General features: G+C 45.3%; 1 protein-coding gene and 1 long non-coding RNA gene across 4 annotated transcripts in view; one reads left to right on the top strand and one right to left on the bottom strand.

Moving 5' to 3' along the window:
• The first annotated feature begins 5,628 nt into the window (after positions 1 to 5,628).
• Positions 5,629 to 10,373, top strand: LOC132329118 (uncharacterized). The gene is made up of 2 exons (XR_009486970.1): positions 5,629 to 5,832; positions 6,512 to 10,373. It is a non-coding gene; the product is annotated as an uncharacterized LOC132329118 (long non-coding RNA).
• The window catches only part of GLI3 (GLI family zinc finger 3), a 204,610-nt gene continuing 188,750 nt past the window's right edge, over positions 8,564 to 24,423 (bottom strand). For all 3 annotated transcript variants that reach the window (XM_059849817.1, XM_059849833.1, XM_059849824.1), the window contains exons 11-15: positions 24,036 to 24,185; positions 23,278 to 23,442; positions 20,172 to 20,462; positions 16,630 to 16,957; positions 8,564 to 15,447 (exon numbers count right to left, since the gene is read on the bottom strand). In XM_059849817.1, coding sequence (XP_059705800.1) covers positions 13,157 to 15,447; positions 16,630 to 16,957; positions 20,172 to 20,462; positions 23,278 to 23,442; positions 24,036 to 24,185 — 3,225 coding nt within the window. In that variant the 3' untranslated portion in view covers positions 8,564 to 13,156. The remainder of the gene's footprint in view (positions 15,448 to 16,629; positions 16,958 to 20,171; positions 20,463 to 23,277; positions 23,443 to 24,035; positions 24,186 to 24,423) is intronic.

A 24,423-nucleotide genomic window follows, 5' to 3' on the forward strand; every position in this document is an offset into this window, starting at 1 on the left:
GTTGCTTTGCAGCAGACCAGGCTGAGGCACAGGCATGGCAGCTATAAACACTTCACCTGTACCTTTTGTCAGGCTGTGACCTTTCAACCAACCCCATCAGATCATGGTTTAAGATTGTATCCCCCAAAGCTTTTCTTCTCTTGCTGTATTTTGCATGGGGTTGGCAGTGCATGAGCAGGGATGTAGTTTTTCTGATCCTTCCTTTCCTCTGTCACACCATCGGGGCCATGAAAATGGAAATCGGAAATCCCCAGAGCTGGTACTTTCCTCTCAGCTGGAAGAGGCAGCAGCCAGGGCTGAAGTGGGCATTGGACAAGCCATTTCTCAGAGCCCTGTCCACTTTTGTCTCTTGGCTGGGCTTAAATGAGGCTTTTCCAATAAGTGTCCAGCTCGGCTCAGACTGAGGCTGCTAATTCCAGTCGTGTGGGTGATTCATATGCCATCTAATAATAGCAGCTTCTGGCCATGCCAGCACAATAAGTGACCATGGAAAACTCCACACTGCTTTGGGCTGCCAGCCCATCAGCCTTCCCGAGCTGAGCTGGCCACGGCTGGTGGTTTGTCTTTGAGGGCAGCACTGTGCAGCTCAGCAAGAGGCTGTGAATTGTGCTGTGGGCAGTGCTGTGAGCAGTGCTGGTCCTCCAGCCGTGGGCCCTCTGTCCCAGTGCCAGTGCCACCACCGGGCCAGTTCAGGAGCTGTGGAAAATGGACTGCTCCTCCTGCTGCTTTATAAAAAGTCGTTGCTATTAATTACCTGCACCAGAAGCCAGCTTAGGTGGTTTGCTTTCAAGGGCAAAGCTGTGTTTGTCCTTACTTGCCATCCAAATGCTGTTTAGAGCATATGCAAAAATCTGCTACGTGGCTGCCAAATTCATCTTGGCGGCAGAGTCACTGCTGTTCCTGCTGCTGAAAGGCAGCAGGGGGTTTGATTGGGATGCCTCATTCACTTGTTTGGATGCATCCAGGAAGGAAGGGTGATGACAGGGCAAAATGACACACATGTTCCCAGACAGACTTCTGCATCACCTTTTTCCATGCTCCAGTGGGATTTACTCTGCCTGGTGTTTGACCATTTAAAAATGAAGGCAGGAAAGTGGTGGTGGAGGCTGGAGAGGTCTCAGTCCTAGGAACATGAGGCTGAAGCCTTGACAGGTGATGGCTCTATGTCTTGGCTGCAGACCAGAAGCCAGTCCAGGGTAGGGGCAAGAAGCTCGTGGCTACCCTGAATTACAGCCCTAGTCAGTCAATTGAGGATCTCCCTTCACAGGGGGACAGTGGTCCCAGCAGAGCCCATGGATGGGAGCAGCATGGCCACAGTGGGATGTCCCTGCAGCCAGGCTGGCACTGCAGGCTGCCTACAGAGCAGGTCAGCATGATGATTCCCACAGCATGGCAGCACTGGGCTGCTGATGCAGCCTTGGGACCTTGGGCACAGAGATGGTTCTTGCCCTGCTGCTTCCACCCCTGTGAGCTGTGGCCGAGCTGTGGGAAAAAAGCATGTCCAGGGCAGACAGGCTTGAGGCTGAATCCTCAGAGGTGAGCTCAAATACTGGAAGAGGATTATGAGAAGCTAGAAAGCCAAAGTGTGATGGAGCCAAGGAGGTGTGTGAGACTGAGCAAGATGTGACAGCACAGTGAGCAGTCCTGGAGCACAAACCAGGCACCCAGCCCCACTCCTGGGTGGAAGGACAGGGGCAAAGCAAACCCCTCCCCTCCTGCTCTCAAAACCTGTCGCTGCTTCCCACACAGGAGTCCTGCACAGGTACCCCAGGACTTCAGAACTGGCAGCTGGTTGGGCAGGCCAGGCTGTGAGGACATGTGCTCCTTGGACACCATCACTGCCATGCCCCCGGCTCCCACAGCTGTCCAGAAGGGCCCCAACTTCCCAGCAGTCATGGGGCTATGCTCCCACACCACCCACACAGCAGCTGGGGGATTTTCCTGCTAAGCAACTGGCTCATTGTTTCCCTTTTGCCTTTTGCTTGCCTTTCAGGAAGGTTTTCCTTTTATTCCTCCCCTGACCTAAGCTGGAGTTGGGGTTTTCCAGACCCAGGGTCAGGGTGGTACAGGTCAGCTCCCTGTCCCAGCTGGGCTGCCTAGGGAAGGACCTGAAAGTCAGGCACCAAGGTTCAGCTTTATTTGTACCAGGTGTGGTGAAGCAGTGGTGGTGCTCAACTCCTGAGGGCTTCAGACGTGCTTTTTGGAGACCTCCTGTATTGCAAAAAACATGATTATGGTCCCTGGGCAGAGGAGGAAGAGCTGGCCATGTCACTCTTGCGCCAGGATTGAGGCAGGAGCAGGCGAGAGGCAGGATTGTAGCAAAGGCAAAGAAGGCTTTACTTGAAAGAGCTGAGTGGTTTTTATAGAGTGATATGATAGATTCTGTTCTATTGGCTAACTAACAGAAACGTCTTTCTCATGCACTGTCTTTGAGAGGAACAGAAAAATAAAGTAGAAAAACACCACCTGCAAATTGTTTATACTCAACAGGTTATCACATCTTTCTAACTCCCTAAAACTTCTCACAAGCTGCTGTGAGAAATGCTTGCTGTTTCTCTGTCCTATGGTATCCACATGGCCCTGGAGCCAGCCTGAGATGCTCACATGTGGCTACAGCTTTCAAGGACACCCCCAGTTTGAAACTGAGCTGGCTCCATTTTGCTGAGTGGTATCTCTAAAATTACTAAATTCTCTCTGTTTCCTTTGTTTTTCTTCCTCTAAATCTGATGTTTTCATTGCAGTGGACCAGCACTTATCAGCTCAAAGGCTGACCAAATACTTATGCTCAGCAAACACAGTGCTGATTTGCACCAGAAAATCCAGGCAATGCCACTGTCTAGGGCACACTGGAAACAACATTTGGGGTTTCGAGGCTCTCCAGTTTTAAGTTTAGCACAAGGCCAGCCAAGCACAGGATGACTTAAGTTTAGGACAATGTTGTCATAAAACCCATCATCTGGTGTAGGATAGGAAAAGAGAAAGCCTGACAGTCTGCAGCCTGTTCTCTTGAAGGAAAATACTTTGTTTGAGAACATGCACAAAGAGAGGAGGATCCAGTTCACCAGGGCTCATATTTAACTGGGTAGATCAGAGCCTGCACTATTTGCTTCAGGACTGTTGATTTCGGTTTTGACCAGCTCCTCCTCCACAACAGAAAGTCCAAGGGGATTTTGTATTCTCCTGGGCTTTCTGCAGAAAGGGGCTCTTTGCACCAGAGCTTCTAAGTAAAGCTTGGCACACAAGCCTCTGAAACTATGGGAGCTGCAAAAGGCAGAGCTGACCCTGCAACAGGCATCCTCAGCCCCTGTCCTGTTTCAAACAGGAAAGCCAAGCCCTAGTTTTAACATCAGCAGAGATGGGGGCAAGAAGATTCCCTATTACATTTTGCTGGCTGATGCTCCAGCTTTCCTTTTCTCTGCTAATTCTCCAGCTAAACTGGAGCCTGGCACTTTCCGGCTGCCTGTGCCAAGCAGAGCTCAGGTGAAGAGCAATTGAAACCTAAGACAGAAACCTAAGATGTCTCAGGGTACAAGGGTAAGCAAGAAGTGCTGCAGTGGTTCAAGACTGCACTCCACAGAGCTAAGAAAGGCATTGCTGCCTCCCTGACTGTGTGGCTAAGTCTCTACACAGCTTCAAGCACTTTCTGTAATTGGGAGAAAACAGCTGCAATCTCCAAGAGACCAGCCAAGAAGAGAAAAAAATAGCATGCAGTATTTTTGGTTTTCCCCTATGCTACAGCCCAGCCTTGAGAAGAGGAAGAAAAGGCAGGGAGAATCATCCAAGGCAAGGGAAGGACTGGACACAGGGCAAGTGTAGGAGCTGTGCCACTGGGCTTGCTCACACTGTGCCAGCCTGCAGTGGGGTCACATGGTGGGCCTGGACTGGGACACTGCACTGCAAACTTCAAAGTGACATGAGTTCCTTTAACTCCCTACAACAACAACAACAACAACAACAACAACAACAACAACAACTAAAAAACCCAAACCAAACAAACAAACAAAGCCAAAAAACCCAAAACAAGCATGGCATGGTGTGTCCTAAGGTGTCCAAAGGAGAGCTCTTGCCTGCTGGATCAGCCACAGGAGCTTGCCTACTCCAAAGGTGCTGTGAAGAGGAGACAGCAGCCCTGGGGGACAAACCACACTGCTCCTCCCTGGATGGTTGCAAAGGGCAGCTTGATTTACTCCTGCTGGAAGGGAACAAAGCCCAGTGTCCACACATGCTGCAGCAGACTTTGCCACTTATGGCAGCCCTGCAGCCCTCCGCTTCTACTGCACCAGCCCTGAGCCTCTGGGGGCAGCCATGGGCACTGGGGCCTTTGCCACTGAACTACACAGCTCTGAGGAGTCAGTGCCTGGTGGCTGCTTTCACAGAAGGTATGACTTGGGGAATTTTAGCCCTCTTTTACATCTGCAAACTTCTGACGAGAGCTCAAGTTCAGCTTCTGAAGCAGGATGATGCAGACCATTTTTTCTTCTTTGAAGCTCCCTCCAAAGAGCCATATTTAAGCAATGCCATGCCATGGGGTCCCACAGACAAAGCTGAAGAAGTTTACTGAAAACAGCTGACTGGAGGCTGAGGTGGTCAGCAATGAGGACAGGGATGAGATATATCTGCCCTTTCCTAGCAAAAGCCTTCCAGATAAAAAAATTTGCCAGTGAAAACATTGCCACAATTCCTTGGCACTGTGGGATGTGTTGTAGGACTTCAAAGCAAAAGTGCCTTACGGCAAAATAGGCAAAGTGAACTTTTCCCATGTCTTGGGAGGGCTGGCTGTTCATATAATGGAAATGGGAATTGTTCAAGCAGCAAAGGTGCAGCAGGATCCATGCTCAGGATGGGGAAGCACATATTTCTCATGGCTCTCCCTCAGGGAATGCTGCTTGGAGCCACAACCCTTTTTTCTACCCAGCTCTATAGGTGCCTCTGCTTTGGGATTTTTCACTAAGCGTTGCTATAGGAACTTAATTGCTTCTGTTCATCCAGGTCTGAGCAGCTCTCTGCTCCCACTCCTTCTCTCCCAGGGCTGGCAGCATTGGGGCTCTGAGGACAGCGGAGGATGATCAGGTACAGCAGGAGTGGGGTCCTTCAGCTCAGCTAATTAGTGCTACTATTTCTGTCTCTGGCCTTTTCTCGGTTTGTATCCATCTGGGGCTCTTTCAGTCATTATAGAGCTTTCCACCCTCTTGTTTTTTTCCTCTCTCCTCCTCTGTCTTCCAGATTTTTGCCACTGTTTCATGTTGCCATCCAAGTTATTTGTCTCTTCTCTCTTGCTCCGGTCGTGGGAACATTAGTAATGTTTTTCTGCAGAGCAGGGTGGCTTAGAGACAACTTGCAGACCTGACAGCCATCCTAGGGCTGTGAGCAAAGGCTGGAGCAGCTCAGCCAGCCGCTGGGAAACAATCCTGTTTATGGTTCATCACCATCTGATCTACCCACTGCCTCTTGCTCCCACCTGGGCCCAACTGTGCGCGGCCGTGCGCGGACGCGGTCCTGCTGTCTGCTCCCCGCTCTCCTGCCGCAGCCACCCCGCGTGTGGGGCGAAGGGAAGCATGACTCACGCGGGCCTCCCACCCATGAGTAACAGTGTTGTTGGTCTATCACGTCTCAGCCAGCTGGGGCAGCTCGGAGGGAGGGCGGCTGCTTCCTTGGCAAGGCATGAAATAGGTCAGTCCGTCCCCAGAACGTGGGGGAAAACAGGGGACCGAGACTGCGAGGCATGGCAGCAATGAGCAGCCTCACATCAGATGCAGGAGCAGTACCCCATGATGGGGAGGGCAGGCAAGGAGGTACACAGACATTCGGGGATTGCTGTTAAACACCGGACATGTGAGTATTCCTGTTAAACACTGTCACTTCTTCCTTCTTCCTTGCCCAAACCTGCTCCTTTTTTTTCTTGGGAAATGAGCAGGGAGAGTCCAAAGCCAGTGAGGGAAGATGGGCAGAGATGGTGGGAACACAAAGCAGTTATGTGCTTCTCAGGGTGGAAAGAGGCCCAGGTTATTAAATAGCAGGCAATTTTAACATGAGTTATTAATACTAGTTGTTTGTACTGGGAAGTGGTGCCTAGGGGCTCCCATTGCACTAATCATGTAACAAAGCCATGTTCCTAACACAAATAGCTTGTATTTCAGCCTGAAGAGAACAAGTCGTCTCTTTCCCATTACCCTCTCTTTGAAAAAGCAGCTTGAAGATTACACAGTCAAGCCCACAAAAGCTGGGAAAGGAAAAATATTACACTGGGCTGCCCTACAGTGCCATTGCTTGCACCGAGCCAGCCCAGTAACTCCATCAGCACTGTGGGCCCACACAGAGGGTCTGCTCTTGCCCTGCTTCATCCCCGACCAAGGCAGGTCAGCTCTTAACATTATTGGTGATTTTTGCGTTGCCCATCTTTGGGTTTGAATGCAGTAATGTCATGCTACCTGTTAAGGGAACTGGGGGGCTGTGGGGAGTTTTCTCCTCCCTTGCTGATTGATGCTGTATATCTCTGTTATATTTTTTTCAGGCTTTGCAAACTGCAGTTCTCTCTTGGGTACATGCCCTTCTGAAGTAAGAAACTAATTTAATGAATTAAATTAATTAATTTACAGCCTTGGCACTAAAGCACAGACTAAAGGTCAACAGCATCTGCTGATTTTGGATAGTACAAACCATGACTGCCCTGCTATTTTTTGTTTTCCTGAGAACTTGGCATTATATTGAGCTTTACCACATGGCAACACAGAGTCCTCCTGTCTCCAGCTGCAGCTTTGAACATGCAGCTTTTCATCAGCCCAATCCCAGGTCAGGCTGGAGGACCAGGAATATGACCTGGAGCCCCAGCCCTTCACTGCTCAGCTCTGGAAATGCTATAACCTTGATGTCTGACCTCTCACTGCGTGCCAGCACACAGCAAATAGCCAACGTGCTGAACAGGACATGGGCCCCTTGGCATCTCCTGCCCTCTTGACATTCATTCTGAAGGAGACCCAGCTGGTGGAAGAGATACAGCGGGAAGATGAGCATGCAGGGGATGGTTAAAGGTAGAGGTAGTGGGGCAAGTTTCACGCACAGAGCAGAGAGAGGGGCTGTCAGTCCAGGTGTGTGGGCTCCCTCATGGCAGCAGGCGTGCAATGCTGATGACACTGATTGGCGCAATGCTCTTGCACGCGTGCATGTGTGCAGGACTTCAATGCATTACCGTGTAAGAAGTGGGAGTTCCTCACCTCCCACTACCTGCAGGCAGCTGGTAATGCTCAGAAATACCTCTTGGTTCTGAGTCCCTGACAGCCATCATCTGTTGTCAGCATGGATCCTGCCACTGACTCCCCAGTCCCCACAGGCCAGCTCGTTTCCCTGCTGGCCCATCGTGTCTTTGTCTGAGGCTTGTTCCATCCCTCCTGCTGACCTTCTATGGTCCAAGCTGTGGGGAAGCCACTGTCACATACATCCATCCCCCAAAGTGAGCTGATGCTGAAGCACTGCCAGTCTCTGGGAGAGTTTTGGATTGTAGCATATAAGCCAAGGCAGCATGGCCACCATCAACCTCCCTTTCAAACTGCAGGGTCTCCCTCACCCCTACTACACCACTCCCAGGGCTCTCCTGCCTCAATGGCTTCTGAGCTGGGCATGTTTTATGCTTTAGCTCTCCATTCTACCCTTTGTCCCTCCTAAACCTTAAGGCCTGAGCCAAAAGACAAAACCTTAATAATGGTGAACAACAAAAACACAACAAAACAGGACACACGCACACAGACATACAAAAAAAAGGAAAAAAAAAGTTAAAATGAGCAAATAACAATGCAAATTTATCTCCCACCACCTGGGAAATGGCTCACCTATTTTGGCTGAGGAAGGACTAAGGCAGAAGCTGAGCACTGACAGCTGACAGAGTGCTCTGGGTCTTGCCAAGGCAATGGAAACAAAAGGCTTTGAAATGAGAACAGATCAGACACCTTAAGACCAAGCAGCACTACAACATTTTCTACACTGTTTGCCACCTCTAACTTAATCCCTAGCAACTGTACTCAACAGGAGCATTCATTAAACATGTCCAGCTTTGAAGATAACTGTGTCTTTGCAGATCACACTGTAACCCACCTGAGTGGACATCTACAGATTAACCCAGTCAGGGGAACTTCTCTTCCTCCCTCCCATGCTTCTTCATGGGTGGGAAAGCCATTGTGACACACCCTTGGCAAGCAAGGGATGGAAACACAGCCCCCACAGAACAGCCCAGAGTTCAGCACAGCTTGCCTTTGGCCTCTGAACTGACTGCTCCAGCAGCAGAGTTAACCAGGTCAGTCTCTTTCCTCCCTTCAAACACTTCATCGGTGTGACACTGCATTTTCATTTCTTTTCCACCCAACACTCGTCAGCCATCTTTCTTTAGCAAGGAGGTAAACACCCTGTTTTGTTTTCCCATTTGTATTTAAACTGTGAATGGAGTGAAGCAACAGGCTGGGAAGCAGCTCTGAGTGGAAGCGATACAAGCACTGATTGCAACCAGGCTTTTCAGATGTATGAAAAAATAACTCCCTCCCCCAAGGAGATACTTCAGAAGCTGAAAGCGAAGAACTTAAGTACAAAGGCTTTTGTTTTTATTGACATTGTAAGAAACATTTTTTTTTCTTTGTTACAAAAAAGCTAAGTGGTTCTGAAAGCAGAAGTACAGTTCATATGTACACAGTGCTACAGACCCGTCAGATCAACCTAAGGCTTGAGAAACATCAGATCATAACTGCAGGTTTATCAAATGAAGACCACTAAGGTCTGTTACAACTGAACACTATTCCTACCATACATAAATGTATTTACACATTCTCTTTTTTTTTTTTTTTTTAAGGATTACAAGCTTTATAAAAAAAAATTAAAAAATTTTTAGAAAAAGCAACACTTTTTTATCTTACACATCTGCAGGACTGACAACAGTAACTGTTCCATAGGAGACATTCCACCAATCCAAGGACAATAACACGTGAATACCAGAGGTTTACAAGATGTTTTGGACACTATTAACAGTGGTATGTGCTATTAGCTCAATGGCAAGTACAGCCTCATCAGGAAAATTTGGCAACACATCCTGGTCCCTCTCTTTCACAGGGTCAACGCAAAATAAGGCACATACATTGTGGGAATATAAACACTGCTGTCCATGAGGACAAGCCATGGTGGGACAGGCACGGGCGAGCAGACCAGCCATCCCACTGAGGAGGGAGGAATCAGTGACGGGAAGTCAGCAGCCAGCCAGCATCTTAATGCATGTACCATGTGGAGCCATTCCCCAAGGAGAGAATAACTCTTATCTGCCATGTGTGGATGTGTGGGACCATTGTCCCCCCGCGTGGAAGCCCATTGACCTTCCTGCAAACACACCTTTCCTCCACCTGCGCGTAGCTGACGGATAAACTCTTCACAGGCAACTTCCACTTGGTGGGAAGTGAAACTGTCTGGAGAAACACACATGCTTCGGGCAGGCTGAGTGCTACTGATGTGCCCCAGGCCAACAGTGACACATATGGAAGACACTCACAGAGCCTTTATATATAATGGTGATTTAGACCTATGCTGCAATGCTTTAAAAATAGAACATTCATGATATTTTGTGCATTTTCTTGTACTCTTGGGTGAGCAGTGGGCTTCCAACAGCTAAGCAAAAATCAACTGATGTGCCACATACATGAAACCAGTTCTGTAACTGGAAGAGTAGAGGGGTGCTAGTAAACTCATCCCACCAGTGTTGATGGGAGTTTCCCCAGACTGCCATATGTTGAGAAGGAGGCTGACAAGTGAAAGCTGGTGTCCAGTGTAACAGCGCCATGCTCAGCGAGACAAGTCTACCTTATCAAAACAGAACCAAAACCCAAGATAGATGGGCTATGATGTATTGCTACCCTCACAGGTACCAAAACCAGGCTTTTTAGTATAAAACAGAAAAGCATGAGAAAACACTAAAAACTGAAAAGTGATTCATGAACTTAAGTGGCACATACACTTAATAGTGAAAATGATAAATCCTTTGCACAAACTCCCCAAGGACACAGTGGAGTCTCTGATTCTTCAGCTTTGCCAAATCAAATGGGATGCCTTTCTTGAACATGTGGTTTCTGCCAAGACACACTGTTGGCCCAAGACAAGGCTAAGGGAGTGACGAAGGTTTGTCAAATCCAGGAAGGCAAATTGGCTACTCAAACAGTCCCTTTTAGCCTGGAGCAATATGAATGGCTCCTTCTAAGCTCTGATGGATCACATCTGTTAATAGCTTCCCAGCATCAATTGCACCAGCAGATACAATTATGAACTGGAAAATTGAGTTTAAAAAATAGTTGGGGATGTTTGGGGGTTTTTTAATGTATTGGTTCCATTACAATAAAAGACTTCTCTCCCAAGCCACCTACTCCCAGGCTGGTCATGTCTCCCTGTTGAAATTGTTTATAAACATGTAACTGATAGCTCTAATAAACAGCCAGGATTGGTTACTGAGAACCATCTGAAACATGTCCAGCACAGCCTTTCCTCATGCCTATAGTGCTGCTTCTCTGTAGGGCTGTATCCCAGCACTGCAATGCACAGCACAGCCCTTGGAACATCCCTTCCCCTGGGGACCTGCCCAGTGGAATGCATCCCTTCTTGTCCCAGCAGCAGAGCAGGGACAATGGTTGTGTGCAGGCAGAAGGTCTCTGCAGGCCCTTTGGGCAACGAGAGAGCAACAGGGAGCAGCTTCCTCCCACTGCCACAGCAGTCCAGTCATTTGCCATGGTGAGCTGTGCCCAGCTGCCCATGCAGCCCAAGGACCATGCAGGCTGTGATAGCTGGTCAGGGGCAGGGAAGCTGGGAGAGGAAGTGTCAAAGGGAAAAGTGCAGGATGAGTGAATATGTGTGCATGGGACAGGGTAAGAAAGAAATGCTGGCTAAACATAAAAAGAAAGACTAGATAATGATAAAAGGTGTAGGATAATTACCTTTGTCTTGATTTCTGACATTCCAGCCCACAGTGCAAATCTCTTGGTACGTGCTGTGATAAACTCAAATACGGCCCCTGCACCAAATTCCTATGATGTTTTCCTACTGATTTATACATTCATGCTCTAATTCTAACAGCTATTAACAGAATAATGTTATCTGACAACTTCACTGAGATTCAATTTCTCCACATTTCCTCAAATGCCATGTCCTAATCAGCTGGTATTTCACCTTTTCTTTTACAATTGAAAAAAAATGTTATGGTATTCTAGCCTACAGAAGTCACCTTCCGATTTTGACTGGGCTAAAGTTTATCCATATTTCAAAACTGACTATGCTCTCTTGTCTTGCTGTATGTCTAGTATAACATCATCGTACAGACATCAAATCCATGACTGTAAGTGCCTGCACAATCTACATCCTGTAGTAGGACGTCACTATTGGGATTTAACTGAGAAGTCTCCAAGGGCTGTAACTCCATAAAGCTTCTAGGAGTGGGTGAATTTAAACCGTGGTCTTGCGATTGTTCCCCACAGCAGCCTGTTCACTCAGGAGCACTGTGTACTCATGGGTGCAGACATGGAGCCCAGCAGAGCCAAAAACAAGCCAGTGCCCACAGAGAAAATGCCATTCACCTCTACCAGTGAGTAGCTTAATGATCACAGTACACTGGTTTCAATTTTTTGCCAGTGTAACTGACCCTGGGTTTTGACCCACTGGTTTGCTTGGAAATTAAATACACATGGTGTCACCAAGAGAGAGAGAAAGAAGCTGGGTTGGTCTTTCTGAGCTTTGATTAGTTGCCAGACAACTCAGTTGGTTAGAGCATGGTGCTAATAGCATCAAAGTTGTGGGTTTGATCCTCATATAGGCCATTCACTGAAGAGTTGGACCTGATAATAATTCCAGATCAGAATAGTCTGTGATCTGTGAATACTTGCTGTTCCCCTTGTTTCTTTGCTATTTTTAATGGCAGTTTTAATTTAATTTTGTAAAGCCTGGAAACAGTGGAAAAACATTTAAGATTATCAGATTGCTTGCAACTGCTTTGATTTATTTGGCTAGTCTGAGAATTCGGCCAGCCATTCATTTTCTACTTCTTTTACATGACATGCCCATGATGTTTTTGAAGCTCTATGTATCCATGGAGCTGTCTGGGCTAAAGGGGATGTACACACAATCCTTCCAGCAATAAGAACCAGGGGCTCAGCAAGTTACACCTCAACAATTTTCATAAAACAATACTGCAATTTTGTTATTTCATTGTATGAAATACTTCATAAGACCCTGACTGTATCTCCACAAATGTGGTATGCAATGAGAAGACTGTAGACTACCCAAGTCACTATACACACCCATAATTTTGCTATTCATCATTTAAAAAGAAGGCTGAAAACCAGAATAGCAAATTCTGCAAAAGATGAGAGCTGGACTATGAACAGCTTTCTGGTCCTCTCCTTCCTCTGAAATAGGTTGAACATGATACAATCTCAGTATTGTTCTTCAAGGCAGTGTCAGCTATCTGTGTGTTTACAAAAACCTTAAGCTTTTGCTAGAGATCAAAGGGCTGATGATTTTTGCATTTCTTATTTGCTTGAATCTCCCAACATTTTGTGCTCCGTGTCTCTGGAATTGCAGCCCAGGGTTAGCATGGCAGTGCATTTCTAAGCTGGTTTTCCACCTCAGTGTGATGTGTCCAGTGCATCCAGAGAGGATTTCATCACTGTATGCTCACTTCACATTGTGCCTGGTTATAGGTTCAAGAGGAAAAGTTGCAATACAAGGTCTAGCTTCATTTGAGTAACAGAAAATTGTCATTTCATCAGGCCTCTTTACAAAAAAAACCCAAAACAAAACAAAACAAAAAAACCCCACAACATGCACTTCACACGTTTACATTGGTTTACAGGTAAAAAACAAAAGAAAAATAAAAGAAGCATACAGACATTTGAACAGGGCGCGCGCGAGAGAGAGAGAAAAGAGAGAAAGGGAGGGAATGGGCTTAGCAATACTGATTCAAAACTGAAATGGAAGACAGTTTCTCCCTAGAACACTTTAGGGTTTTCAGAGTCCTTATTCCATAAAAGGAATATACTTGAAACACATCCCATTTAGGTGAGATGAGATTGCTAAAATACATACACAACTAAAAAATATGAGTCTTTTTTTTTCCATCTGTTATCTCCTAAGTGTTTTTTGTTTTATATGTCTATTGCATAACAGCAAGAAACTTGCTTTCTTCTGCAAGTGAGGTCAACAAAGAGCTCATGTCCCCAATAGCCATGTTGGTTGTGCTTACAGGCATAGCTGGGAATGTAAGAGATGTTTGGGGAGTGGTGAGGCGTGAGGAATTGCGGGAGACATTTTGAATGATACTTGGGCTCAGGGCTCCCGAAATTAGGCTGACATGGTCCCCATCATCTATGATTGCATCAAAATCTATCTGCACACCCTCTAGACTGTTGTTGTCAATGCTGTCAACTGTGCTTGACACTTGGTTAGCCCCTGGGGAAAGAAGCTCAGATGAGTTTTCAGTTGCAGTCCCCTGTAGCAGGCAGCTGGCTTCTGAACCAAAGAGAGAACCTGTTTTCATAGCTTGGTGGCTAAAGCCCATGGTTTGGTCATATAACTGACCAGAGTAATTCTGCATGTTAGAGCAGAACTGCTGTGATTGACCTTGCATTTCCATCTTAATGGTGTTTACCCTGTACGTCTGGTTGCCATCACCTACGTGTCTTTGCTGTTGGGACAGGCTGTTTCTCAATACGTTTTGACGTCTATTGCTGCTGTAATTAGAGCACGACTGGTAACTTTTGGCCACCGACAAACCTGAAGGCTGGCTACCAATGGTGTGAGACACCAGTGGACAACTCTGTGGCCCTTGATACAGGCTGCCTTGTGAGGTAGGACTAACCTGCCCTAGCATCATTTGACCAGATTGATTGACTCCCTGGTAACGAACGCCATCTCCGCCTGGCTGGCTTTGCAAATACTCCTGTTCCATCATATTCCTGTCCTGCATTCCATTTGCCATACTGGTGGTTTGATCACTGGATGCCAGGGGATGGCTGAAATTTTGCTGGTTCCCATTCACTGGCATGTTGCTGATTCTCAGCTTCTGCCCTTGTACTGCCATGCCACAGGAATTGTCTGTCACCCCAGACATCATTGCTTGCCTGCCCATGCTTTCGCTGTAAGGCTTGTTGGACTGCAGGGTGAAAGAATTCCCGGCTCCGCTGCCAAGAGTCATATTTTGCTGTAAACTGTAGGAAGTGTTGTTCTCCATCAGGTTCCCATAGCCATTCTGCTGGGCCATGTTGCTCCTCTCCAGGTTCTGCTGCTGAACCATCATATTGTTATGCAGTCTGAAGGCCCGAGCCTGCTGCACTGCTGACCGCTGACCACATTTCAGCCTTGAAGGAGATAAGTCTGAACTTCCTGAGCTTACTTCATTCCACTGAATGGGCAAGTCGCTCTTATTTGCCTCGGAACCCGCCTGCTGACTGCTCGGTGGAGGGGCTTGGTCAAAGTTGCTGGAATTGTTGTTTCCTGAAACTGAGCTGTGATGCATTTTGTTGCTATCTAGGACATTGTTCAACAAATGGTCGTACATGCCCTGGTTCTGGGAATTCAGATACTGGACCACGTCATCTGGCAGGAGATCCTCATCATTCAGACTGCTACCTGCTTCCATTGTAGCAGCCTCCAGGGCGACATTCTCGCTGATGCTTGGAGGACAGGGGGAGCTGAAGCCACGGAAGACGCCACCCTCAGAACGGGTGTAGTTCTGAAGAACAAGGTTGCGCTTTTCCATGGATGGAGGCAAAGCAGGAGTGTTAAAGCTATTAAGACTGTTGAAACGCTGGACTCTCGGGACAGAGAGGTTGTCGGAGGCCATTCTGACTGGATCACTGGCTCTCCTTGTCCCATTTCCTAAAGCTTCGTGAGACAGAAAATGCCTCCTGCTGTAACCATTTGCCCCACCATCACTACATCTTCGAGGGACGTTCACTGGTGGCAGTGGAGATACTCCAGACTCCCTGCAGTCACCCAAGAGTGCCATCCTTGTCTTGAGGCTCATCCTCTCCATGTTAGGCAGTGGAGTTGGTGGGGGTCCACCAGTAGCTGCTGCATATTTAGCTTTCAGCCTGTATTGCTGGGCTGGGGTGAGGCTGAGAAGACTTGGCAGGTCATCACACTGGCTTGCTTCACTGGAGCGCCGGGAGGCATCCGTCGAGATGGGGTCGTAGGAGTCTGCAACGCTCACGTTCTGCGGTCTTCCCTCTGCCTGGGAGGCATCGCTGGACCTCCGGCTGGAGAAGCAAGGTGAGATTCCAGAGGACCTGCGGCTGCTCAGGTAGGCTGAACTGATTGTGCTAGTATTGCTGTCCCTCCTGTTCAGCATGTTCAACACAGTGATGTCCGTACTTGAGAGTTCATTCCTGTTTGGCAGAATAGTCATGGATCCTCCGACACTGCAGCTGCTGTTTGACTGGGTACCTGTGGGTAAAATTCACAGTTAAACAAAGAGGTACTATCCAGAAACTGGTGTGGAAAACACACAGTAAAGAAGTAAATGGAGTATAGAGGAAGAACATCATCACAGCCAATTACAGCAGGGCTCTTTCTTGCAAGAAGTAGGGATATAAACTGTCCTTAGGTTAAAAGCTAATTCGGAGACTCAAGGGTAACATTGCAGTGTGAATCCCAGCAGAAAATTTATAGCCCATAGCCACAAACTGTCATCAGCTGGTGCAGTACTCCAGCCTGTAGTGCAGCTATGCTGGCTGATGTGCCAGGAGGACACATTTGTAAGGGAGCTTTTTATAGGCAAAATATAATTGAACAGGCATTTGCATGGAATGGCAAAATATACAAATTGGAGGCTATTCAAGGTCACTTCTAATACTTCTTGAAATATTCTTGAAATAACTCCTAACAACTGCAAAACATCTTTGCTGGTTTCCTTGTTTTGGTTTGGTTTGGTTTTAAGTAAACAGGATACATTTCCTAATTTTACATAGTTTCTTTTGATTTAATGGGCCTCAGAAAACCTGGGCTGTCACTGCTGGGTGGAGCCCAGAAACCTACAGACATGCCGTAGGCAAAGTAGGGGCAGCAGCAACATCCATTTTGGTCATGAGCAGCTCTTTGGAGGAAAAACAACTGGGGATCTTCAGAGTTCAACCTCGCCTTGCTCCCATTCATGGATATCTGCCCTCTGCAGCAGTAGCATCTGTACATGATTTCTTCTATGCGTAGGAACAGGTTATTTAAAGGGAAGCCCACCACATCTCTGCCAAGGCTGCCTTGCAAAGGCCTCAACAGAAAGACTTCCATACAGTAAACTCACAGGTATTTATTTCTTCTACCTTTTCTCAAAACAAGAAAGAATTATGATGATCTTGGGTCAAACCCTTTAACTATCGTGAATATTTAAAATGTGATTCATGGCTCCCTCACCGGCTCCTGTTCTGTAAAACACAGGACTATCAGACTTCTCAGAGGGTGGGTAGAAGAACTTGCAACGTGGGAATAAACAGAAAGTGATCAATTTACAAACCATTTCACAGCTGCTGAGTTTCCTGAGCTGTGCAACTCCTGCAAGAGTTGCAAGATTTAGCTAGCAAGTAACAAGATTAAGGACAAAAAGCGTTATCACTCCTCTTATGTGTATCTCACCATTTCCTATGAGAGGTGGCAAGGTTGGGGCTTTGGAAGGTGGAACGGGGTTCAGTCTTGGAAGCATTCCATTAACTTGTTTCAACCTTTCTAACTTCACTTGCTCCATCCATTTGGTCCCTGTCATGTTCCTCCTGGCCTGTAAGCCAAGTGCTGTGGTGGCTGTGGAAATGGTAGAGTCCATGATTGGGGTTTCATCGATGACACTGAGGTCTCCTACACTACCACCACCGGTCAGAGTAAGCTCGATCCCATTGTTGGAATAGTTGCTGATGGGGGACTGTTCGCTGCTGCATGTAGACTGACCACCAGGGCTTGGCTGAGATGTCTGTTGGAGGGAAGTCAGAGACAAAAGAGTGTGAGGATTAAGCAAACAATGTTAACCAGAGCATTTGTGCTAAATGGAGCCAAAGATACAGGTATAGAAAAGTTCAGCCTTAAATGATAACAGCGATCACTCTTAAGGAGGCTTTCTAGATACTGGCTTCAGCTGCAGTGAAAGGCATTGTAAAAAACAAGACTAAAATTGCCTTTCAAATGTTGCTGAGGGCATTCAATGTATCTCCATGAGACATTTATCTGAGTTATTCCCAGAGCTACTTCTATCACTTCAAGCCATTTGTGAGCACATATGGATGGACACCCTACTTTGCTCCTGGGCTGTTCCCAGCTGAAGCTGCAGCTCAGAAAAACCAAACCAGAATTCAGCCATGTTACAAAGTATTAGTTTACACTGCTAGGCTTGCAAACAAACAAACAAACAAACAAGACTCCAACAACATTGGAATGTGGGTTTTTTTAAATTAGACTTGTGGCTAAAGAATGTAAGCATTTTCCAGGCTTAAGGCTCATTGTAACAAGCAGTGGTTGGCCTGAAATGTTGGCATGTAATAAAACAAGGACAAAGCATCAGTGCAAAAAATACTGTATCACATTATCAGCATCCTGTGACCCTGGGAGCACTCAGGTCTAACTTATACCTCCTCTTATACCTAACTTACACCACCTCTGCCCTGAATCAAGAAGGTGATGATCTACTCAATCAAATCCTTTGTTTCATCAGAATTTAAGATTTTAAGTGCAAGAATTTAAGTAGACAATACAGACTGCTAATCTTCAGGGATATAAACATGCCACAATAACATCTTCTTAACAGGGAGTGTTCCCTGCTGCTCTAGCAGAACTCTTGCTGTGGGGAAACACAGGCTTGATTTACTTTTCAGACTTTTTATAAAGTTCTCTCAAAAGAATGGGAAAATGAACAAACTGACAGACAAAACAGAGGACGACAGACAGAAGTCTCTGGACTTAATATCTCACTGTAAGGCTCTATCAGTGTGATCACAAATCAGTGGGGCATGCAGTATCATTTTGCTCTCAAGAACAGTTTCAAGTAAGTATGTAACTTTAAAGGGTTTCTGATGTGGTTTTGTTTTTAGTGGTTTTTTTTCCTGCCACTCTGTGATCTTTATGTACATTTTACTGAAAAATGCTGTCTAGAATTTCTGAAGTGCCAGAGACGACTCTTACTTTAAACATCAATGAATGAAGACACAGATTTATGGCACTACTGTAGTTTCCTATGCCCCTAAGGAGTCCATTTGGGATTCAATAACTATTTTATTATTTCTAACTTGAATGATGATACTTAGAATTTATGAGGCCACACTGAGCAAGTTCATTTCCAAATCCTAACCATAGCAGATTTGGTGACAAGAATAGAAACAACAGTTATTATACAGAAGAAAGTTTGTACTTCTGGACAATAGCTCCATGCCATATGGAAGAAGAGTAGTAGTGATCAGAAGCCTGTTCTTGTAGCACATGTCAAAATCACAGTGAGGTAGGGTACAGAAATAAGAACTGTATTATGCAGGACATATATTTCTAGATGTGGAATACAAAAAAAAAAAAACAGATGTCTCATCTAGAGGGGAAAGTACAAAGACATTTCTGAAGATATTTCACCAATATAAGCCAGATTTTTCACATGTCAAATGTTGCAAAATGTTCACAACACACTACAACTGAGAATGTGCTTGATGGATTGCACATTACTAAACAAAGGAATGACTGAACAACAGGCAGAAGACCAAAATAAAAACATATATAATGTTGCAATAAGAAAAATAGCAGAAAAGTTAAAATGCCCTCACCTTATTACCCACTGTCCTTAGGAAGTTAGAATAAGACATTTAAGAGCATTAGACAGAAAAGACATTGGATTAGTTGAAAACCAGAAAATATACTTTAATTCATACATGCAATGAAAAGCAAGAAACACAGAATTATCTTTAAAATATAATTTTCAGTGAGAAATATTTAATACAATGTAAGCTAAAGGCATTAGTACCTCTCTTCCACAAATTTTCCTGTTAAAACTATGTTCAACATGCCTCAATAATGCTACACTTTTACCTAGCAAAGCAAAAGAGATTTTGCTCATTTGTAAACTAAGGTAGTTATCACCAAAGATGGCAGAGGACCTCCTTTACACTTCAGCAGGAGTTTACTGAGCCCTTCAAAGGTTTTGAATTGAGTATTAATACTGAACAGTTTGAACATAAGCCTTAGGCACAACATAGCAGTAACTCATATTTCAGTGAGTAATCACTTTGAATTGCAGCATGATTAACAGTATGAGCAGAATTTGGAGGGCTCGTATTTGTAATCCCCAAGGGCTGTATACAGATGAATCATAGACCCAGATGGGGAAGAGGATGGAATGGCTGCTTTTGAATTAACCCTTGTGAAGAGGGCAGATGGCACATGAAATTCAGGCAAATAAAAGAACTTGTGTATTTAAGATAGCATCTCAAAAAATGGAATACAGTCCTCTCAACAGTTTATTGCAATACATTAAGGTAAACCAGAGAAAAGACCTGCAGACGGTCAATTCAACTTGATTTAGTTAAACTTGGACTAGCTTAACTTGAGTAAGTATCAGATAAACATAAGAGGTAACAACACAACAGAGATATTATTAAAAGATGCTGAACTGCTGTTTAAGAAAGTCAGTTCATCCTGCTTCAGTTTGATCTATGACCCAAAAGCCTCAAGCCCTTAAAATTTGATTACTTTCCCAGGTTCTCCAAAAATGATCACCATCAATATCATCATTTTAGCCATTTGGACTTGTGGTTCGGTTTGGTTTTTTCCTTATTCTGGCTTTCAGTCTGCAAGATTCAGATTCATCTTTCTTCTGGAAACAGATGAGTGGAAAAAACTTTTTTTTTTTTTTTTTAAAGAAAGCTCTGATTCTCTCATACTATGCTTATTCCAGAAGATGGAGCTTTTTAAGAGAAACAATTATTGTGGCAGTTGGCAGCACTGCACTTATTCTATATTGCACAGACTATTTGTAATCTTTTTATTTGCTACTTCTTAGGCTTTAAAAACATTTTACAATGTAAACACAGAAGAAGACCTCAGAAAAACAATCTTTGTGAGCTAGTGTTAACAGACTTGAGCATTTCATAAAGGGATTATTAACTGGTTGCAGGAAGAACAGGACAAAGGGAGTGGCACGGTGTATTGCATACCATTGGTTTTTCTGACTTGACCGCTTTCACTTGGAGGCATTCTTCCCGCTTTGAGGTAGTGTTGCTGAGGTCCTTCTGCTCACCAATTGCACCCTGAGTCTGATGGCCTGGTGACCGGGTCTGAGAGTGGCTGCCTGGGTCCCTTGGTGGCGGAGGCCTGGGGTGGATATCTCCCCTCTGCTTCTTGGTGACGTGTGCCTCCGGGCCGTGCACGGTCTTCACGTGCTTCCGCAGGGAGCTGGGGTCTGTGTAGCGCTTCGTGCAGCCCGGGATCTTGCACACATATGGTTTCTGACAAGACACAAAACCCACCCATATCAGATTTTATTCCATGTGGGACTCCCGAAGAACTCCATGGAGCACAGCTGGTGTCACAGTTATATGCTTTCACAGTGGATCTGTTACCTAATTTATGGTCTCTACAAATGAATCATAGAATGGTTTGGGTTGGAAGGGACCTTAAAGATTATCTAATTATCCAATCCCTTCCCAATATGGGCAGGGACCCCTTGGTCAAAGCCACGTTCAAACCTGGCCTTGAACACTTGTGGATGTGATATCCACAGCTTCTCTGGGAAATCTCTACCGGTGCATTGTTACCCTCACAGTAACCAGTTTATTCCTTATAACTAATCCAAATCAACTCTCTTCCAGTTTAAAGCCATCACCCCTTGTCTTATCAAATTGTGACTGCACCTAGTTAAAACCATTAGTTGCCCTTGGTTCAGAAGGAAGCAATTAGTGCTGCACAGTTGATTGAGGCCAGAATCTCTCATGGGTGCCAACTAGCAGAGCTTTCACTTACCTTAGCAGAAAAGTCAACTCAGCTATGTCAATTTATGAAGACTGCTTTAATTTTCAACCTTGTCCTTTGCCCTCAGCAGTTTGGTAGCGTTCCCAGTATGCCTAGTACCTACTACTTGACACTGAGAGAAACAACCCCCTTCAAAAGACACTGGACCATTTGTTCAGGCAGAATTAAGTGAGGATGCATTTTTTTCTGCCTCCTTCATATCACCAGTACGATGTCAAAGTGTAAGATATAGTGCCATGAACATTTTCACGTTGCAGCAATATATGATCTAGTACTATTATTACTGCTACTAGCATAACTCATCACTCATTTTTTTAGAAACCACTTTCTCTATCTGTGGATTTCTATAGTTCACTAAGCAATGTAGAATAAAGTAAATTTACTGTCTTATAAATTAACAAAGCATTTTTTCTTGTATTATGAGGGGATTAGAAAGAAGAGCTGAGCACTTCCTAAATCCTTTAATTGCCTCAGGAAGCAAAGCATTGTTCACTCACTTTCATTACTGAATTGTTTCCAAGAAACTACTATTTTAAAGGGTTTTTTTAATACTAACCTTCAAAAAATAGAAAGAGACCCTCATGCAGAGTTTCTCAGAGGGATTCCTTCTCTGCTTACACACGGCACTGTGAAGCCTTTGACAAATATAGCTTCATCATAGTTGTCTAAGACCTGAGGCTGCTTCCACTGACATCAGTGGAAAAACTCCTCCCATTTACATGAATAGGAGCAAAAAGGAGCAATTTAGAGATGATGTTGAGCTTCTGAGGCAGGTTTTCTCAGGTTGCTATGGAAGTACAAGTCACTTAGCTCTCTTCTGCATGAGTAAGGCATATTGTCATCAAGATATGTCAGCTGCTTTTAAAGCTCTCTGTAGGCTACCTACTTTAAGCCAAAATGGCACGGCAAGCAAATGCTGAATTTGGTCTGTGCTTTTCATTGTATTCATATCACTCCACCAGGATATGTTGCCTTAAAAGATTAGCCTGCTTTGGTGTGAAGTAATGGTGAAGGAAATGTTTCATTTGCCCCTGTGGCTGCACCTATCAGAAATCATGTGCAGCATAAAATTTCTCTGGTTAGCTTACTGTTAGACACAAAATTAACACAGGGGTAGGTCACATCACTAAGTGTGAGAAGGTCTAACTCATCAGCCAGGCAGCACACAGGTTGGTTCAGTAAATTAAACAAGAAAGCTCAGGCAGCTATTGGCAAGACTTGGTGAACTTTCTTCTGCCTTGGTGACCATTTATGAAATTGCTGCAGGGCTTCAGTGCCATTATTAGTTAGGCTGCTGAAAAAACACACAGCAGGGATGAGGAAACCCAGAGATGTGCAATGCCCTCTGCTTCCTCTGTGACTGAAGAGATGCTGCAGGGTGGGGACCGGAAGAGGACAAATGCTCCCTGGAGATCTGACTGTGTACAGACCTGACAGCCAGCTAGAGAAAGATACAAGCTGTGTGGAAATAGATACAGCTGCTATGGTATGTCCCGCCCTTCCAGTACTTCCAGGTTTAGGCTAGAGGTGAAGGAGTATAGGGATGTGTCAAGGAGGAGACAGTGGACTCTGAGATGTGAGATTGAGATGATGTGACTCCCCATGCAACTTGAAATGGGGCAATAAAACATGGACAGTGCAAGAAGATAGTGTGAGTCCTAAAAAAGGAGGCAGCAGTGACAGGAACACAGTAATATGTGATGTTACACTGAGAGTTTGGAAACAGCTGTGACTGCCACAGAGGGTTTCCTTGAGAAAGGTCGTATTTCCTCTGCTGCATCCCTAGTCCATGAGGTCTGTTCAGGATGGAAAGAAAAGAGTGAAAGAGGCCAAGAAGAAGGAAAAGGCATAACTCAGAACTTAAACAGCAACCCATGATTTCAAATGTGGACATGTGGACACTGTGGCTGTCTGCAGCACCCCAAAGTATGCTGGGGAAGCTGCATCCCAGCACATGTCTGGTGCCAACACAGACATGGGGGATGGTCCAGGCACTCAATGAGCCCTTACAGCTCCAGAGGGAAAAGTGATCCCAGCTTTACAGGAAAAACAGGATCTGTCCCTGGTTAATGAATGGGTTTACATTAGACACCCTCATTCAAAACTCTCCTCCATGTAATAAAATGCCAGGTCTGAATGACATACTGTGCTGCTAAGAGGCATCCAGAACTTACATTCCTTTCAGGTTGCTGAGGGTTGCTGTGCCTGTCCTCTGTAATACATTGCTATGACCACACTGTAAGTCTGTTCAACAATGAATGATATTAATCTTTTGAAGCTGTGCTAACTTACCTCATTGGAATGAGTCCTGTTTTGGTGCTTGGCCCTGTCAGATGCATTGGAGAAAGCTTTGTTGCAGCCTTCATGTTCGCACACATATGGTTTCTCTCCAGTGTGAGATCTCAAGTGCGTTTTCAAGTTTTCTAGTCTGGAGTAGGCCTTTGTACAACCTTCAAACTGCAGACAAGACACAAATCTGGTTTAGCTTTAATCTTTGGACTTACAGGAAACAGCAAAAGTGGACTTATAAAAGTTTAGAAATTTTCCAAGCCTTCATAACCTTGTCCAATGTAGTTTTGATTTGAAGGGTTTTAATTTTATCCAAGCAAACTTCACCACAGCTCAAGTTAAAATGCTTTCAGCATCATATAAATCTTCTCTTACAGGAGAGCACAGTATTCATGTACTTTGACTAAGACTGAAATCTAGTCAATTGCAAAGCCATCAGGAGCTGGTGGCCAGAAGTAATACCAAGCTCTGTAAGAGAAAGTGACTTTAAATAATTAAGCAAACTGAGCCATGGTTAATAATGCCTTTTGGGGCTTCTTTGTACTTTAAACTTGAGGAAGTGGGCCAAATCATCCAGGGAATCCCCTCTCCTAAAGCTTTTGTCATCTGGTTGTGCTGGATAACAAGCAGACATGGCAGTCTCTTCTCCACAAGAGTCTGACAGACGAGCTCAGGGAATGCAGCACTCGTCCTGCTCTGTTTGCTCTCTGCACAGCCCCAGCTTCCCAGTACAAACCTAGAGCTCAGACCCTTTTACTTACAGTGCATTTGTGTGGCTTTTCCCCTGTGTGTCTCCTCATGTGGACCACCAGCATATATTGGGCTTTGAAAGGTTTCTGCTCCCGGGAACAGTCCAGCCATCGGCACACAAACTCTTTCTTCTCACCATGTATGTGGTCATTGTTGATATGCTGTTCAGGTAGAATAGAGGTTACAGCTTAACAGAAATACAACATCAGCTGCAGCCTTATTGTAATTTCACTTTGGAAGAGCACCAGAGATTCAGGTGTGAACCAGGTCCTTGCAGTACCAAAAGAATAAGATCATCTGCGCTTCCAAGTGACCACAGTGTTCAAATTATAGATCCTACTGGAAGTCCACTGAGGCCCATGATTTTTTTTTCTACTGAGATCAAAAGGCTTTGGATCA

The sequence above is a fragment of the Haemorhous mexicanus genome, chromosome 1, assembly GCF_027477595.1.
Source record: "Haemorhous mexicanus isolate bHaeMex1 chromosome 1, bHaeMex1.pri, whole genome shotgun sequence".
NCBI classification, from domain to species: Eukaryota; Metazoa; Chordata; class Aves; order Passeriformes; family Fringillidae; genus Haemorhous; species Haemorhous mexicanus.